The 13,584-nt window shown below is 45.8% G+C and overlaps 1 protein-coding gene across 1 annotated transcript; it reads left to right on the top strand.

The window, feature by feature from the left end:
* Window positions 1-9,330: 9,330 nt before the first annotated feature.
* NDUFB4 (NADH:ubiquinone oxidoreductase subunit B4) lies at window positions 9,331-11,726 on the top strand. Its single transcript, XM_039558444.1, has 3 exons — window positions 9,331-9,572; window positions 9,843-9,989; window positions 11,564-11,726. The coding sequence occupies exons 1-3, from the start codon at window positions 9,372-9,374 to the stop codon at window positions 11,624-11,626; spliced, it is 411 nt and encodes a 136-aa protein (XP_039414378.1). The 5' UTR covers window positions 9,331-9,371; the 3' UTR covers window positions 11,627-11,726.
* The last annotated feature ends 1,858 nt before the right edge of the window (window positions 11,727-13,584 follow it).

Here is a 13,584-nt window from a genome sequence, read left to right as displayed (position 1 = left end):
TGAGATATATCCAATAGAGAGCAGGGAGAAGACTGAGCAGCAAGTGAAGGAGGCAGAGGAAGTTGAAGTAGGTTGAGGGAATAAAAAAACCCTCAGCAGGGCTGAGACTGTGGGAGAAGAGGATTGGGTTGGGTTAAAACACTTGTGTGTGAGTAGGAAGGAAGCAGATGCATGTAAGGGGATGGAGTGAGGGGCAGTAGGTGAGCAGGAAAGCACTGTGTCTAAAGAGTCCTGCAAGGATCACACCACAGGTAGAAATCTTCCCTATAAGGATTGAAATCACAATTACACTGGTTGAATTAGGGGGATATGGCACTGTAAATAGAAGTGGTTTACACAAGGAGCAAGCCCCTCTGATAAGAGGTTATTTAGAGAAGTATGGAAACATTAATTTAGGAGGCAATTTTTAACCTTGGCAGCTGCCTTACCCAGTCTCCCCAAAAAGGCAGATAAAACCTGATATATACAGGGTTCTGCAATGCTAAGGTGTATTTCCTGTTTAGTGAATGTTCCTAATTTATACAATGATAACAAGAGTCCAGGGACACCACTGCTCTGCCTTTCTATCTCTATGGGTCAGAAGTTTAAAGTTTTAGTATTTAGTATTATATCCATAATTTTTTTTAAAACACTGAAATACCCAGTCTGGACATGGTGTATCTTTCCCACTAGCTGGCATTCTGCAGCAACAGCCTCATTTGTATTCTGTCTTTCACTTGAGCAAAGAAAAAAAGCCACTCTGCATTGCCACAACTAAGTCCTTCCCCACTGCAATACAGAGATTGCCAAACAGTCACACTAAATTCAACATGCTCCTACTAACATATTTTATTCATACTGATGGTCTGCTTCACAGTGTGCTCCCAAAGACTTGATTTAAAATTTAAGCTCCAGACTTCTAACAAAATACATAAAGCAAAACAAAGTGAGTATCTTTTTCTATGTAGCAGTACAACAGAGCTGCTTCTCCTTCAAGGCTCATCTATCACAGATTTCAGGCTGAAAGGTTTTTTTCCCCATACAAAGTGGGAGAATCTTCCTGTACAAAGGAAAAATTTGTGACTTCTAAGAATCATTGTCTATAAAGTCCTACTTCTTTTTCAAGTTAAAAATTAATGTCAGGCTCTGGATGAGTTTTGGACTTGATGATCCCACTTCCTCCAAGTCCTTCTTAAGTGGACTCTACCTTGACAGGCAAAGTTCCTAACACCAAACCAACTGTTGGGGCACTGTATTTCTGTCTTGATAAGCAGGAGTGGCCATGTCTGTTGGGGATTAAAGTTTCCCTGGCCCCTCCTGGTTGGATCTTCACACAGCAGGCTTCCCCCCCATCCTCTGATTCTGTTTGTGAAAGAAAATCCACCTAAACCCATCAGGTAACTTCAAGTAAGACATTGCAGGGAAAGCTTTGTGGGCCAGAGCCATTTTTCATAGGGCTCTACTTTGCTGTCAGCAAGTCCAGCATTTCACCCATGGGTCTGGGAAGAACTCAGAAGAGCATCCTCCAGGGGCCATAAAGGCTGTGTAACATTTTGCTCCAAGCTGCACAAGCCATGGCACTCTGTCACACAGTGGATACTCAGGGAGCTAGAAAGTATCTGGGCTACACTAAACTCTTTCCACAACCCATGGAGAAAAAATGAATCTCCAAGAGATGGTTCACAGTCTCTCAGACATGTTTTGGGATAGGAGGACTCACCATCTGAAACTCCCCCCATCATGTCAGAGAGAAGCAGGCAGAGTTCACAGCAGGCACTGCTACTTTTCTGATACCCAAACTGAATGAGGCAGACCTATTCCTTTCTTTTGTGGGCAGAGCAAAACACCTGCAGAGAGATGGGGAAAAAAGAAACATCTGCTGCTGGTTATGATCTGCGTCAGGAGCAGCAGGCCAGAAAAGATGCCTCCCCTTATGCTGTGTGAGCCATTTCCAGCAACACTTGAGTTTCTTCTCACTGACTCCTGTTAGCAACTGCTTTGAGAATTTTTACTGGCAGCAGTGTGAGTTCACCCTTGGCACCACATTCAATTCCCACAGCCATGAGGTTGAGCACCTCCATGAGTGACAGTGCAGTCCAGGAACAGCAAGACTGGGCTGAGCTGGGAGCCAGACAAGGTGATGAGGGCAGGTCCAGTGGCAATAACCATAACCAGCTGCAGTCCAGTGTTGTCCAGGCAAGGCCAAAGTAATAAGGAAGGCCTGAGGTCAAGCTAGGAATTCGAGCCAAGCCTAAATACAACACACATTCCACACAGTTCAGGCCAGCTCTAAGGCAAGGATCTCAGCTTCAATGCTGCACCTGGGCCAGGTGGAGGGTGGCTGGAGCAATGACAGCTTGCTGGAGCCACTCCAGCTCCTGACAGCCGTTGTGAGGGAAAGTCTAGGAACAGTGTTAGCCCTTGACTGGCTGAGCACTTCTAACACTTAACAGGACTTACCCTCAGACATGCAGGGTATGTTTCAAATTCCCACCCTACTCTAAGACCTCTTTGTCTCCCACTCTTCATTGTTATGTAACTATTAATAGTTTCCCCTCCGAGGAGTTGGAAGCAGAGGGAGAGCTAAGAATATAACACTACAAAATGCTACAATCGATGACCTGCAAAGGAGTGGAGGAGAGATGCTGGCTGCCAGCTTATCCTTCTCCCACCAGGGCAGCCAAGGCGGCACCAGCTCCCTGGCTGAGGCAGCTCAGCCACAACCATAATTCAGTGTGAGTCAAAAGTTTTATTTTGACAGGAAAAGCTGAAACAGCAGAGGGCTTCTTGCCATCATCTCTGGACAAGCCAAGGAGAGGCAGAAATGGTTTGTTTAATGCCATGTCTCATTATTCCTGGCTCTTCATGACTCATTAAGTGTCCTAGTTTTGTAACTAACTCCTGCTGAGCTCAACATTTGATACACATTTATGGGTGGCCTATTGGCTGTACTAACAATTCATAATCCCCTAACCATCTTAACTCCTTCCTTTGCATGCCAGACTTCCTTTAAGAACTATAAGATAAAGATACTGTGGACTTCAGGTCTTAACACAGAATGAATTACATGTATCTGTACAATTTATTAATATAGCTATATGCTGCAGTTAGATACACTCATTCTGAGCTCAAATAAACTATGCCAGATCCTACTGCTTCTTACACTGCTCCCTTCTGTATCCATTTGGCTTTTACCATGGATATATCCATGCAGATGGATGCTTGATATTGATGCCCCTTCAGAAGAAGGCCAGCAGCACACTCAGCAGTATTTATTCACTTGTATAGAATGGGAGCAGGAGCCTTCTTGGCCATTACATGTGGGAATTAAAAGTAAGAGGCCTCTGTTCAGGAACCTTCTTGTGATATGAGTGATTTTGTCAGCGTCCCCCCCTGTTTTCCAGCTTGCTTTCTTTGCAAAAGGTCAGTGAGAATTCACAACAGAGCCCAGCAATGTGTTGACCCAGCCTGACAACAACCCAGCCTGATTCAAACAGGGCAACTGCAAGCATTCAGCACAAGTTTGACAGGCACCAGTATTTTTCAAGTTGACAGCATATTTAACATGTCTCTTCTGAAAACATCAGGCATGGTCACCTTGGAGGTAGGTAGACAGGTCTGTGATTTAGGTTAATTTTTCTCTCATTCACTTGAAGCACAGCGTCACTCAGTCTGGTCACACTGAAAAGATGTGACTTTGTGTATACAGTCAAAAAAATCCAGTCTGTGTATTTCAGGGCATGACTGAAAAGCCATCAGCAAAATCACACAGTTCTAAACCGAACGTATCTTGGGTTACTTTAAACTCCAGGTGGAAGTTATTTGCAGCTTCAATCAAAGAGTTCATAGAAGTGTGTCTGATTTCAGGCTAACTTGTATGAGAATGTTCTCTGAAATTCAGTGGTTTGTCAGACAGCATTCAAACTGGCTTTGTACTGGGTTTGGTTGGGGTGGACTTAATTTCCTTCACAGCAACCTATAGGGTTTGTGCCTTTCATCTGTGGTTAAAATAGCACTGGTAGCACACGGGTTTGGGTACTGCTGAGCAGTGCTAGCACAGTGTCAGGGCTTTCTCTCCAACAACCCACCAACAACTTTGAAGGTCTGTAGGCTGGAGATGGGCAAGAGATTGAGAGGGAATAACTGGACCAGCTGACCCAAATAACCAAAGGGATAACCCATGCCATATGATGTCTGCCTTAGAAATAAAAGATGAAGGAAAGGAGGATGCAGGGAGAATATTTGTGGGGATGCCATCTGTCTTCCCAAGCAACTGCTGTGCCTATTCAGGCCTTGCTTCCCAAAAACTAGCTGGACATCTGCCTGCTGATGAGTTGTAGTGAATGAATTCCTCTTTTTACTTTGTTTCCATGTGCAGCTTTTGCTTTTCTTAACAACTGGACTTTTATCAAACCATGAGATTTTCTATGTCATTTTCTCCCCCAGCCCTTTCAAGGAGAGGAGTGAGAAAGCAGCTGGGTGGATGTCTGGTAGTCAGTCAAGGTCAACCCTCCACAGGGTTCTGGACAAAAATTAGTTTTTCTTGACTGTCCTTCCCATTTTGGTTACTGCTGATGGCAAAGAAAACAGATGATGTAAACTTCAAAGGCATTTTCATAGGAGAATTGTCCATTTCATTTAATATTGCCAACCTTGAACATTCAATAAACATCAGTCCTGATTAAAAATAAGAAAAAACCACTTGGGGTCTTACCTGTTAAGCCTTGGTGGGTGAGCCCACATGGATGTGGTTTTATGGGCAGCATGTTCTAGTTCAAGCCTGTGCTGCCCTACTGAGACTGGCTCCACCTTCACTAGAGCCTGCTTTATATTCCTGCTGCTTGCCTTAGGTCAACACTAGCAGTCAGGAGGAGAGTCAAACGAGCTTCAAGATCTGGCTGACAAAAACAGGGGTAAGAAGGGTCTTGCTCATTCTTGCAAAATCTTCTGTTTCAAAGGTGGTTTGCGGTAGCAGCAAGACTGTTCGGTCTGCCATAGGATGGTCCAGGAGGAGCACAGGAGTACAGTTTGTCACCGCAGCATTTCTCACTGTGTGCAGCAGCTCCTGTCAGCAGAGAAAGAACAACGACTGGTTTCAGTCAAGTGCTTTGACTGCAGCGTTTCTGTCTTTATCCTGCATTGCTTTATGCAAGGTTTAGACTCTTACTATTGGTCACCTGGGCTTTTGCTGAAGGATATGTTTTAAAGTTAGAGACATGGCTGTTACAAAACAAAGAAAGTGCACAATTTCACCCCTGGAGGAGTGAAAACAACAGGCTTCAGTGTCAGAGAGTATGTTTATCTGTAAGGGATTTAGTTATTTTCTTACCCCATGAAACAAGTGCCATCTCTCAGAAAAGACTCCCTGTGAGGATTTTGATCCTTTGGGAAGAAGGATGAGTTAGCAATTAGAGATGGAATGCAAAGGTGTGCATAGCATAGCAGCTGGCTGCTCAGTTTTCTAATACAGTACATTACATTGTTAATGGAAATGTTACTTTGTACCTTCTGTTTTTCTCCCAGCAGAATTAATTTCAGCACTGTTTGCATGCCAAGCATGCACACTCAAAGCTATGAGCTCTGGGGAGAGGGAGAAGGCACAGCTTGGACTTGCATTGATAAGATCACGAAGATTCTGCATCAGGGCTGGGAGCTGAACCTGCTGCCTTTGCCAAGCGACTTCACCACAAGACCATCTTTGCTCCTGCCCACAGGAACTGTCGCACAACACTACAGACAGACCTTGGGAGTCAGCAGATTGGGGGAAAGGCATCTGGCTGCTTTAAAGTCCTGTGGGAGGTCTGCAGGAACAGGAGTCTTCTGTTCCACTCTGTGATGCAGCAAAGAGGGAAAAAACCCCACCATTTCCCACAGAGCAGCTAACCCTTCCCAGTTTGCTAATCCAATCTGCACTCCTGCTCCTGCCAGGAATCAATCTGTTTCAAGGCTGCACGTGTCATTTATTAAGAAATAAGAGAGAGCAGGGAGGAGCAGTTCTTAAGGCAGCAAGTCATGCAGGGGCTGGGAAACACAGGCTGCCAAGTCTTTGGGAACACTCAGAGATGAAAGTACCACAGGAGTGCCACATGGCTGGTGTAGGTACTGTGCTGCTAAAGTAGCTCTCTACATGGTGGTTATGAAGAGACACAGATTGTGGAGCTTGAGACACAGAGCTCACTAAATCCAATGGTCACAATATGGGACATAAAGGGAGTATATTTTTCCATGCAATGGGAGCCACTGACCCAAGCTAAAGGCCCTGGAAGAAAAAGCGACAGGGCATATAAGTACTTCTCTGGGAGCTGACTGTGAATGAAGCAGCTTGGTTTTCACTTGGATTTGCAGACACATGTTTGTGAAGAAAATGAGGGTGCAGAAGCTGAACAGATTTCTGAGAGGACTATAGGCTTGTTAAGAGAGGGAAAAGTACCTAATGCTATGTGTTGTGGTGGGGCTGCTCAAGGTACACAAACTCAGATCCAACTTGCATTTCATCCTGCTGAAAGCAAGTCACAACTCCTAATTAGCTGTTCAGACTAAAAGGAGGTCATTTATTTTCCAAGTACTTAGGAAAAAGAGTGAAATTGTAGGATGTGAGGAAGAGCTTTTGCTCTGTTATTGCAGAGCCAAAGCACAGCATCTTAAATAAAGCCAGCAATATTATTTTGTGTATGCTTAGGAGGAAACTGTAATCCCTCATCCAACATTACCTGAGTCTGCAGTTACCACAGTGTAGATCAGTGTATATATGCACAGCCATTAACCTATTGGGTCCCAATCAGCATAACTACTATAACTGTTTTGTATATTGGAAGAAGAAAACACAACAGTAAACTTGTTTACTGGCTACTTTGTTTCCAGAAAGACAGCTTGCATATATTTCTTTACATCACTGGAGAACAAAGTTCTTAATACTGACAAGATAAAAACTTCCTAAAGCCAAAGTCTTAGAATCATTAAGGTTGCAAAATAACTCTAAGATCATCAGGTCCAATAATTAACCCAGCACTGCCAAGTCCATCACTAAAAAGTGTCCCTATATGCCATGTCTTTTGAGTATCTCCAGAGAAAGTGACTGCACCACTTCCTCAAGCAGCCTGTTCCAGTGCTGGACAATCCTTTCGGTGAAAAAAATGTTCTTAATACCTAATCTAAATGTCCCCTGGCACAACCTGAGGCCATTTTCTCTTGTCCAACCACTTGTTATACGGGAGCAGAGACCAACTCCACATCTTCACATAGCTGTTGAGAGCGATAAGGTCTGCCCTGAGTGTCCTTTTCTCCAGGCTAAACAATCCCAGCTGCTCCTCATAGGACCTGTGCTGCAGACCCTTCACCAGCCCCATTGCCCTTCTCTGGACTCACTTCAGCACCTCAGTGTCTTTGCTGTAGAGAGGGGTGCAGGACTGTTCACAGTTACCAAGGTGTGGCCTCACCAGTGCCGAGTACAGGGGGGCAATCCCTGCCCTGGTCCTGCTGGCCACGCTATTGCTGATCCAGGCCAGGATGCCATCGGCCTTCTTGGCCACCTGGGCACACGCTGGCCAAAAGCAGTGCAAGGTCAAACCCCTGCTTTTTCTGCCCAGTGTTCACCAAGCAGAGGGTGATTCCTGAACCTGTCAATAATGTCGGGGTGAGTCACCTCATGAGAATCCTGGAGGTTACCTGGCAGCTTGTGCAGTCAGCTCAGCCTTGGTTAAAGAATCAAATTTGAAGCTGAAAGTCAATAACTGTGGGATTTTGCAAATACCAGTCTGCCTGCAACATATCTCTTATGTAACATGGAATACTGTACAGACTTAGGGATTTTTTATTCCGTTCAAAAAGGAATTAATGCTCAAGCATAGCTATAATAAAGCTCTCTGTAGCACTGACAGTGTAAATTAATTGCAGTCTAAAACTTCCTTGTGAGGGATCTCTTCTCTCTGGTGAACAGTGACAGGACCCGAGGGAATGGCCTAAAGTTGAGTCAGGGGAGGTTTAGGTTGGATGTTAGGAAAAGGTTCTTCATCCAGAGGGTGGTTGGGCACTGGAACAGGCTCCCCAGGGGAGTGGTCACAGCTCCAAGCCTGACAGAGTTCAAAAAGCGTTTGGACAATGCTCTCAGGCTCAGGGTGTGACTCTTGGGGATGCTCCTGTGCACAGCTAAGTTGGACTTGATCCTTGTGGGTCACTTCCAACACAGAATATTCTGTGATTCCATGATCCTGTAATTGTAAGAGACTTTTATTTTCAGCAATTTGACATACATTTAGTACACTTTCTAAAACACAGAAATACTATTCAAAAGGCCAGTAAACACCCCCACAGCAATGGCACCCCCTTGTCCAGCAGACTCAAACAGGTCAATAGTCCTGACCTGTGGCTCATCCTGAAGGCCATTTTAATTGCAGGGGACAGGAAAAATTCACTGGCTGGGACTGTTGTTATTGTGACACCAAAACCTTCCCCTGACATGCCCTGAGCCAGCCTAAGCCACAGCAGGTGAGGCCGGGCAAGGCCAAAACAGACTGGAAAAGTGGGCACATGGGAATCTCATGAGGTTTAACAAGACCAAGTGCAAGGTGCTGCACCTGGGTCGGGGCAGCTGTGGTGCCAACACAGACTGGGGGATGAACAGGTCGAGAGCAGCTCTGATGAGAAGGACTTGGGGATGCTGGTGGCTGAGAGGCTGGACATGATGTGGCCACGTGCACTCACAGCCCAGAAAGTCAAAGGTGTCCTGAGCTGCATCCAAAGCAGGTCAAGGGAGGGGATTCTGTCCCTCTGCTCTGTGAGACCCCACGTGCGGTGCTGCCTCCAGCTCTGAGGTCTCCAGCACAGGAAGGACATCGACCTGTTGGAGCGAGTCCAGAAGAGGCCAACAACATGATCAGACGGATGGAGCACCTCTCCTACGAGGAAAGGCTGATTGTTCAGCCTGGGAAAGAGAAGGCTTTGATGCAACTTTAATTGTGGTCTTCCAGTACCTGAAGGGAACTCACAGGAAAGATGGGGAAAAGTTATTTACAAGAGCATGTAGTGACAGGAGGAGGGGAAATGGGTTCAAATCGAACAAGTATCTTTAGGTTAGATATTAGGAAAAAAATCCTTTACCCTAAGAATGGTGAGGCACCGGCACATGTTGCCCAGAGAAGTTGTGGATGCCCCATCCCTCGGAGATATTCAAGGCCAGGCTGGATGGGGCTCTAATAATCCTGGTCTAGTGGAAGGTGTCCCCGCCCGTGCCAGCGGGGTTGGAACAGGATGAACTTTAACACCCTTCAATATCCCTTCAGCCCAAACCACGCCGTGGCTCCGGCTCTGTGAGGGGAGGTCGCTGCTCCCGCAGAGGGCGCGGGGGGGGCGGGGCCGGCACCGCCTCCCGCCGGCGGCAGGGCCGGCTCTCCAAAATGGCGTCGGCGCCGCCTCCGTCGGCGGCCAAGCTGTACTCGGCCAACAGCTTCGTCTCGCTGCCCGCCGAGCTCAAGTCCGACACCTACGACACATCGCGGGAGAAGCGCCGCGCCGAGGCCGAGCGCCTGGCGATCCGCTGCCAGCTCAAGCGGCAGTACCAGCTGCAGCTTAACGACCCCAGCCCGCCCGCCATCATCGTGAGTGGGGAGGGAGGGGGCTGAGGGGGCGGCGGGGGAAGCGCGGGGCTTGCCCGCCTCACCCGGCGGCGTCCCGGGAGCGGGGCCCGCGCCTGCGGCCGGGGCCGTGCTTGGGCCGGGGCCGTGCTGGGCCAGGGCCGTGCCGGCGGGACGCTGCCCGCCCTCCCCGTGACCTTGGTGCCCTTCCCGATGTGCCCCGGCCTCAGTCCCTGGGTGGAGGGGCCAGTGCAGAGCCCCGCGGGCCTCACCGCCGTTCTCTTTGCACCCCAGGACAATCCCGCTTTGGTCCGCTGGGCCTATGCGAAGTCGCAGAACGTCTACCCTACTTTCCGCGCGACACCCAGGACGTCCTTTCTAGGAGCTGCTTATGGGTTAGGTCCCCTCCTCTTCTGGATTTTTGTCTTAAAAGCTGACAGGGTAAGTCGGCCGACAACGCTGAGCATCAGCGAACACCAAGAACATCAGCTTGTGAAATGTAGATCTGCTTGGAGTCTCAATTTGTGGGATCCTCATGCGCCCAAGAATGATTAATACCATTAAAGGAATGAGGGAAGGAAGGCTGATAGCGAGCCTGCTGTCTCAAAGCCTGTTCCTGGTTGCAGAGTCCTGTTTTCCTGAGAGCCCTTTATTGTACCCTTGGTATGGCCAGTCACAGTTTGCCTGATCAGGCTGGTTTGCAATCACGAAGCTCTTTGTAGCACTGACAGTGAAAATTAATCATAAGTTACTCTTCTTTTCAGCAATTGACATGCATTAACTACGCTTTTTGAACTTAAAATACACAGGAAGCTTATGGATGACAGACCTAGCAATGTTTCTGTGCAATTGCTTGACCATTTCTCTCATTTCGTGAAGCAAATGGGGAGGAGCAGTTATGCTAATTGCAGTGTCTGATCTCAGCTGGATGTTTTAATATTTTGGAAGGTTTCTCTTGTTTCTGTTCTAACTCCTAAACCATGAATCTGAGCAATGGTAGATCATTATGAAAAACTCAACTATATACATAGATAAAAAATGCTAACAGGCAGACAGTGGCTGGTTTTAGTAGAGAATTTGTGGCTGTTGTAAAACACTTTTATTTCCCTCTTTTGCACAGAAGTAGCATTTTAGATCAAGTCGTAGACCACAAAGCACTAACATAAATTAATAGAATATCTGTAGGGAATGTTGTTTGCTAGGGTGAATCAAAAATTCAGGTTTTAGGAAACATGCTGAGCATGTTGATATAAATGTTCTTGAGACTTCAGTACCTCTGCAGTATTTTGTCATGCTGAAGTCTTTAATTAGTGTCCAGGGTAATTTGCTTTCCTTTATTCCAGTTCCTTTCGTGATGTTTGGGGATTTTTCTTGTTTTCCTGGTAGTACATAAAGCACAATAGTCATGGTCTTTTCTCTGAGGAGTGTTTGCTGTGTGTCTGGGAGAGCAAGAGATAAGTTGCCAGGTCTTAAGCAAATCTTCTGGTTTTATCCAGCAGAAGGAATCTGGGCATTATCCACAGTGCCTGTGTACTGTAATGGTACCTGTCAGAAAGGTACATGACTGCAGAGTGAGGTACAAGTGGGTAGAAAGTGAGCACAGGCACTTTTAGGCAAATTATTAAGAAGTTTCTCCATAATTAGATGTCTAAGCTGGATTATTCAGCCAGAAGGAGGTGGTAGAAACTAAGGTATAAATTATCTGAGACACAACTAGTTTGGTGAAAAATCCCTCACAGGAATTGGTCTCTGCTGGCCTGTGAGAGTACCTAGATGTGAGGTCAAACTGAGCAGGTTTTTAGAAGCTGAAGCTAAGTGCCTTGTTATCTTTTACTTTTAAACAGTTGGTGCTCATGGACTCATTTAGGGTGGAAAAGACCCTTAAAAGAAGCACCTATATGGTGCTATCTTCATGTAGTCCATGCTGAAATACTAGAAGTGCTGTTCTCTTACCCCAGGCTGATTGAAAGTCCTTCTCTAGTAGGATAATGATAAATGTTCTCTTTCTTCCACAGGATCGTAAAGAGAAGCGTATCCAGGAAGGTAAATACAAGCGACCATTCAGTGTATTCTTCTAAGGTCCTGGAATTGCAGTGATGTTCATGGGATATAAATAAAATAAGATGTATTATGTGATGACATTTCTCTGTCATAAGAATAAATCTTAATTGCTTGTTGGTTGTCTTGCATCTTTAAAAATCATGGAAAAATGCAAAAACGTAGAATCTTTGTATCTAAACCAGATGGATACAGAAAGGGTGTCTGGAACTCAGCCATTGTACTCTTTTGGTGTACTTACAGAGGATGTTTTTAAACCATGGAAGTTGCTGCTGTCCAAGAAGGCTGAAGTTTAAAATTACTAGCAGGCTAAAATGCTAAGCAAGACCAGTTTCCTAAAGGAAGCTGCAAAAGCAGTTTCCTAAAGGAACTACTGCTTGCCTTCTAGACATTTCTTCTTGGTGTCACTTTGGCTGTGGGTGTCAGTTTGGCTGTGTGGTTTGCCCTAACAGGATAATAGGCAAGGTCTATGATTTTTTGGAACTTAGGAGTCTGCCTGACTGCTCTCAATAAGCTGAGTAATTTTTCTTTTCCCTAATGAACTACAAGCCTAAACTATGTGTTTGTTTATTGCAGTAACCTGGATAAAATTAGCAGATTTGGAAATAGTGAGCTGAATGCTGTCACGCTATATGTAACTAGAATTTCCGGTTACTCTGTGGCTCCTGTGAGTGAGAGACAAGAAGTGTAAGATAAGGATTTTTACTTTGACACTGATTCTCTTGTAGTATGGGAGAATTCCACTTCATCCCTGTAAGGGGGCTGTGTTCCAAAGAAAAAAAATCTACCACAAAGCATAACTGAATCTTATGCCTGCAAATACGCCTTTTCTGTTTATTCTTATAAGAACACAAACCTTTTCTGCCCAGGTCAGCTGGTATAGGGGACTCTGGAATTGTTACTGCCAGTGTACTGAGATGTGAGTGCAAGGAAAAGATTTTTTGATGCATACCTGAATTTTTACTGGCCTGTAGGTGCCCTCATTCTTCAGAGACTATGGGGGCAGTTTCTTCCCAAGCTTTGAGGTTCATACCAGAAGCTCAGTCTGATACAAAAGTTGAAAACTTCCCTCTGCCTGCTGGGAAGGCAGCCAATGTGAAGTCAGCAAAAGCAGCTATACTGCGTCCTTTTCCTGCATGATGAAGATGTAAATATGGGCCATTTGCAGTCCCTCTCCAGCAGAGTTGATGAGCTTTTCTACATAATCACAAAATGGCTGAGGTTGGAAGGGACCTCTACAGGTCATCTGGGTCCAACCCTCTGCCCAAGTAGGGCCATCTAAAGTGGACCGTGTATGTACAGGTGGCTTTTGAGTATCTCAGGAGGTGAAGACTCCACAACCTCCCTGGGCAACCTGTGCATGTGCTCAGTCACCCTCACAATAAAATCACCCTCACTGATTTTTTTTTTTTTATAAATTTTTTTTAAGTGTTTCCTATTGTAGCTCTTTCCTGTGTGGGCCATGAAACATTCAGGTTGTATGGAGTTTGGCAATAATGCTGTGTACAGAAGCTGGGCTAGTCAGTGCCCTGATTTTGCAATCCCATATGTGCTCCCAGCAACCCTTTTGCACCACTTTCTGCAGCTTGTTCTGCTAGTTTAACTAAAGCAAACCTGGATGATTCTCTGCAGAATAGCTCCTAAAAGACTGTCACAAATGATATTACAAGATAGGGCTGTGGATCAGTGCAGAGAGGCATCAATGCATGGAGAGAGTGGTATATAGGGAAAGAAATAATTGCTTGTCAGAGCATGCTAAATTAACTATTCTTGCTGCCACAAACTAATTTGATCTCCCAGGACCCATTTCCTCAGCTAATTGGAACTTGAGTTGCCACACATGTAAATTCTCCCTTGCAGCTCTATTTGTTTCAGGCCAGCTGAGCAAATGCTTCGGGATGGGTTGTGGATGAGCACAGCGCCTCTGGTCTTTTAGGCCAACCTTGGATTGATGCTTGCGGCGCCTGCCACAGCCCTT

The sequence above is a fragment of the Corvus cornix genome, chromosome 1, assembly GCF_000738735.6.
Source record: "Corvus cornix cornix isolate S_Up_H32 chromosome 1, ASM73873v5, whole genome shotgun sequence".
Taxonomy (NCBI): domain Eukaryota; kingdom Metazoa; phylum Chordata; class Aves; order Passeriformes; family Corvidae; genus Corvus; species Corvus cornix.
This window is presented reverse-complemented; position numbering and strand designations above follow the sequence as displayed.

Bases quoted from the DNA above. Each gene is read 5' to 3' on its own strand.
- NDUFB4 (XM_039558444.1), top strand. From the start codon at position 9,372: ATGGCGTCGGCGCCGCCTCCGTCGGCGGCCAAGCTGTACTCGGCCAAC. The intron at 9,573-9,842 runs GTGAGTGGGGAG...TTTGCACCCCAG, and splicing joins CCAGCCCGCCCGCCATCATC to GACAATCCCGCTTTGGTCCG. The intron at 9,990-11,563 runs GTAAGTCGGCCG...TTTCTTCCACAG, and splicing joins TTGTCTTAAAAGCTGACAGG to GATCGTAAAGAGAAGCGTAT.